The sequence below is a fragment of the Vombatus ursinus genome, unplaced genomic scaffold, assembly GCF_900497805.2.
Source record: "Vombatus ursinus unplaced genomic scaffold, bare-nosed wombat genome assembly UNPS02014798.1, whole genome shotgun sequence".
NCBI classification, from domain to species: Eukaryota; Metazoa; Chordata; class Mammalia; order Diprotodontia; family Vombatidae; genus Vombatus; species Vombatus ursinus.
In genome coordinates, this window is record NW_020954576.1 from 2,135,156 (window position 1) to 2,140,351 (window position 5,196).

At 44.3% G+C, this 5,196-nt stretch overlaps 1 protein-coding gene across 1 annotated transcript; it reads right to left on the reverse strand.

The window, feature by feature from the left end:
• Positions 1–583: 583 nt before the first annotated feature.
• LOC114050056 (proline-rich protein 9-like) lies at positions 584–3,208 on the reverse strand. Its single transcript, XM_027871601.1, has 2 exons — positions 3,127–3,208; positions 584–2,236 (listed from the first exon to the last, which is right to left on the reverse strand). Exon 2 carries the CDS (start codon positions 2,214–2,216, stop codon positions 1,863–1,865), a length of 354 nt encoding a protein of 117 aa, XP_027727402.1. The 5' UTR covers positions 2,217–2,236; positions 3,127–3,208; the 3' UTR covers positions 584–1,862.
• Between the last annotated feature and the right edge of the window lie 1,988 nt (positions 3,209–5,196).

A 5,196-nucleotide genomic window follows, 5' to 3' on the forward strand; every position in this document is an offset into this window, starting at 1 on the left:
AAAACTCTCCAGGAGAACATAAGCTCTCTGAGGACAGTGACTATTCTGTATCTTATCTTTGTCTCCCTTTGTCTATCGTGGCACCTTGCACATAGTAGGTGCTTAATAAATACTTGTTAGATTGGACTTGTTGGCTTTTCTCTCCCTCCCCCCTACTCTCTCCACTTTCCTCTTCCCTCCCAGGCCAGCTGGGCAATAAAGCTGCTGCCCCTGCTCTAGGCAATAAAGAAACAAGAGATAAGTGGAACTGAGTGTAATTAGCAACTTTGAATTCTTCTAAAAAAATGGGACACCCACCTACCAGGTGGAAGACTCAGCAGGATTAAATTATATATTTAAGTAAGTAATTAAGTAAGTATTAAATAAGTATTTTTTTTTTTTTTGGCTAGGCAATGGGGTTAAGTGACTTGCCCAGGGTCACACAGCTAGTAAGCGTTATGTGTCTGAGGCCAGATTTGAACTCAGGTCCTCCTGACTTCAGGGCCAGTGTTCCATCCACTGTGCCACCTAGCTGCCCCTTAAATAAGTATTAAAGAATGGAAGAACACGCATGGAGTTCAAGGACCAGGAGTCAGGGAGCAGCTGGAGTTGGAGGCTTTAATGTTTTACCTTGACAATTGGAGAAAAAGGACAGAGAGTTGGACAATCAAGTGGACCCATCATGCAATCACATAGAATACAAATCACATCTCCGAAGATTTAGAAAGAGCCTGCACTAGTGGCCCAGAGTGAGCTAACAACAGAGAAAACAACAAGAAAGAGGGAATTCAGAGGATCCCATCTCATTCTTCCAGCTTCACTTTGTAGCATCAATGATTACATCATCGCCATTCTTCTGGCTACCATAGCACCAGAATGTTGATGCCCATGGGGCTGGGGATAGTTGTAGAGTATAGAAAAGAGATTTTTCCACCTCTGGAGGGCTGTGGCACCTTAACAGACTTTGCTGCATTTGGTGACACTATCTTCTCCCCTCTGATAGAATGCAGCTCTGAAGGGAGGGACTGTTTTTGTCTTTGTCTTTGTCTTTGCAATTATATAAACTAGCAGTGCCTATAATGTATGATATAGGCCTTTTTTTTAAAAAAAAAATTCTCAAAGGATTTAATTACATTTCCTTCCCCTATAATACTGTGTGTGAGTGTGTGTGTGTGTGTGTGTGCATGTGTATGTGTGTGTGATGTTTCCAAATTAACATATATTTGAGAATCACTTGAGAATTCAATAATTTATAAAACATTCATTAGGCGGTTAAGTAGAATACATGAGACACCCTGAAAAGTGTGGAGGATACCAAGACAAGACTGAAACAGTCCTTACCTTCAAAGAGTTTACATTTTTAAAATGGATCCATTATATCCCACCAAGTGGGTGGAAACCTCTTAGGAGTCTACAAACCCAGGATTGAGAAGGATGATGTAGTAGAAAGAGGACTGGATTAGGAGTCAGAAAGCCAGGGGTTCTTGTCCTGGATTTTTTACTGACTATCTTTGCTTTTATGTGCTTCAGTTTTTTTCTCCATATAATGAAAGGGTTGGTCTTTCAGGTCCCTTTCAACTCTGCCGTTCTTTGGTTTTACAGAAGCACTGATCTGCTGCATCCCATTTTCCCACTGTTTGGGAGATACCGTGCTTATTTATAGAGATTGCTGAGATATAGTGAGAATCACTTTCCCAGAGAAAGACCGTGACCTGAATGATGATCAGAAACGCTTGCCAGGGCAAAGACATGAGAAAAACCAATAAGAACAGAGTCATAAACAGAACTTCACCATGATATGGATTATGACTTGGCTTTTTAATCTGTGGGTCATTTCTTTTGCCTCCAGATGTTGCCATAGCTGTGGAATTTTAGATCGATGGCTATTTACCCAGGCTAGGGAATGGACATTTCTCTTGGCATTTTTGAGGGACTGATTCCGTACACTTGACCTGAGATAGTTCCTGGCATTGTGGCTCCAGGACTTGGTCTTGGCAGGGTGGTGCACATGGGTCTTGGCACTGAGAGAGACTTGACTCTTGGCACTGCTGTGGACTTATTTCTTGGCATGGCTCCTGGCTCTGAGGGAGGCACGGTTCCTGGGCTTGCACTGGGCATTTTTCTTGGCATGGTGGTGGACAGGGCTCTGGAACTTGCACTGGGCACTTCTCTTGAGTTTTCTGAAGACAAGGAGGAGGCAGGCACGGCTGTTTACACTGCTGCTCACTAAAAGACATTTTGTCTGAAGCGCAGAAACCTGAAACAAATAAGAGTTGGCATTTTTCATGTTCGACCTACTGGTTGTAGAATAGGAGTGATATTGGTGGTGAGAGGAGGGAGCAGGGATTTGGTAGGTTTGGATTTTAGAAAAGGGAGCGACCACAGACAGAGAATGGAAAGAGGAATGACTCTGGAGTCAGTCAATCAACAAGCATTTATCGCGTGCGTCCATGTTTCGGGCGCCGTGCTCAGTATACAACGAAAGGCAAAACCAGGGTTCGTATCTCACTTACGATCTTTACCAGCACAACTTTATACGAGTCACTTGACTTCCCTTGGTCTCAGTTACTTCACCTGACTTGGTGGTCCCTAAAGTCCTTTCCAGCTCCAAGTTTATGATCCTAGTCTGATCCCACTCTCTTTCCCCGGTTTAGTGTTCAAAGACTCTGAAGAGCGTTGTTTCTCCGCCAGTTTCTGTGTCTGATCTTTTCTGTATCCTTGACCTTCCCCTCTCCTGTTTCCTTTTCTCCTCTTAGTTGGGGATGTTTCCCATAGCTTCAAGCCTGGATTTCCTTATACCCCAGCCTCCCAGGCTCCCCTGGAATGCTTTTTTTCTTTCCCTTTCTCTTTGAAGTCTTCTTTTTATCCTGGCACTATTTTTTCCTGGAAAAGTCAGGTGAGAGAGATTCCATTGCCTAGAATTGACACTGGCTTGTTAGGAGGAGCCAAGGGAGGATTGCAAATCATTTCGGAAATAATTAGAAAACAGGAGAAGCAGCAAGAGGATGGGGTGAAGGAGAAAAGAAGTGAATCATCCTTGGTCCTTGGGTTGTAGGTTCCTAGAGGGATTAAAAAAATCCAAGATAGGTATAGGCAAGAGAGCCAGCAAGTGAGGCCACCAGGCTCAGTTAGGGCATCTGGACTTACCCAATTCTCCTCCAAGTGAGGCAGAGTGAGGCCCGTTGAATGGATTGAGAAGGCAGTGGAGAGGAGGATTTTTATGCGGTCTTTGGCCAGCCTCCTGTCGGGCCATCGGGCCACGTGGGCTGAACCCCTAATTGTAGAGCTACGGCAGAGATCTGTCGATAACTGCCTAGGGGTTTGAATCATCGCTTGTGAAGCTTGTTAATCAGCCTCCCTTGCCAGGTCCTGGGCACACACCGGGACCTGAAAGGAAGGGATATTTCTGGACGCCCTTCCCCCACCCCTCAACCGTCGCCTTAGAGGTGATGGGAGAAGAAAGTCTGAAAGATGTTATCTTGTCCTCTTCAAACCCCAGGGTCTCTGGGTGCCTACGAGTCTTAGCAGGGGTTTGCGCAACTCACTGGGGCCATAAGGAAGAGATAAGATCTATCTCCTTCATCTTGTATATGCCAACATGAAGGGAGCCTCTGTGGCTTCTGAAGCCAAGGGTCTGTCTGGGAGATGGGCTGGGGGCCAAGAGGCTGCATAGCCTGTTTCAGAGCCTCCCACTCATGGAGGGACTGATTTATCTTACTGAACAACCCCACCCCTGGGGCCAACCCAGTGGTTTCAAGAAAATGAAGGCAAAAATGTTCTTGCAGAGAGCAAATGGTTTCCTAAAAGGAGGCTTTGGTGAAGACTAGGGGAGAGGTCAGGCTGGCTGAATATCCTTTTCTTTCCCTCTTCCTTCATCTTCACTAGTTAAGGGATTACTCATTGGTTTATTTCCATTGACACCCAGAAAGGTGGGTGGAATGAGGTAAGACTTCTTGAAAGACTTCTTCAAGTCAATAGAAGTCTGGGGGGATGAAAGGGAGAGTGTTGAAAGAAACACACTTTGGGTGGCTGATCCTTGAATTCTTCCCTCTTCCCTGACTCCTCCAGTTAAAATCCTGTTCATCCTTACCACCTGCTACAAGAAAGCCTCCTGTGATCCCACCACTAGAAGACTTTGTCCTCCTCTGATCCCTTTCCCGTAGTATTTATGATTTGTACCATTCACATGGCACAGTCCAATGCCAAATAGGATCATAGATTTAGAGCTATAAAGGACCATCTAGTGCAACTACCCATTTTACAGATGACACAGCTGAAGACCAGAGATCCTACAACTTGATTTAGATCACACAGACAGCAAAATGGAAGAGCTGGGGTTTAAATCCAATTCCTCTAATTCTAAATCCAGTTTTCTTTCCATTGTACCACACTGCCTTGAGTGTATATTTATGGTTATTTGCATAAAATATTTTCTCTCAACTTACCGGATTATAACCTTTTTGAGGACAGAGATTGCATTTTGTATAACTTTGTATCTTCACAGTGTCTAGTGTAGGTCTTCATACAGAGTGAGTACTCGATAAGTATTGTTCAATATACATACAAAGCATTGTTGTTGTGTCATTTCAGTTGTGTCTGACTCTTAGTGACCTCATTTGGGGTTTTCTTGGCAAAGATACTGGAGTGGTTTGCCATTTCCTTCTCCAGCTCATTTGACAGATGAGGAAACTGAGGCAAACAAGGTGAAGTGACTTGTCCAGGATCACACCGCTAGCAGGTGTCTGAGGTCAGATTTGAACTCAGGCAGATGAGTCTTCCTGACTCTCTCCACTGCATTGCACTGCACTGCACCACCTGATTGTTCACAAAGCACTGGAAGAGATCCAGATTTTAGTTAAGACATACTTCCTACCCTCTAGGAGCTTACAGTCTAGTAAAGTATATGGCACCCAGATAACTATAATAGATAACTTTGCACAACAAGTATGTAAAAGGTGTAAGCAGAGTTTGAAGTAAGGTCTTAGGGGTTCAGCCCACATGGTCTGATGGCCAGGCAGGAAGCTGGCCAAAGACTGCCACTAATGGGGAAATCAGGGAAGGCTTTATCAATCCATAAGAATTTATTAAGCACCTATGGTAAGCTAGGCACCATGCTAGATGCTAGAGATGCAAGTACAAAGAATGAAATGTCTAATAGGCAATTGGTGATGGAAAACTGAAGCTCATAGGAGAGACAGGCTGGAGATTCACACATAC

Excerpts from the sequence above, each read along its gene's own strand:
- LOC114050056 (XM_027871601.1), bottom strand. The coding sequence starts at position 2,216 with ATGTCTTTTAGTGAGCAGCAGTGTAAACAGCCGTGCCTGCCTCCTCCT.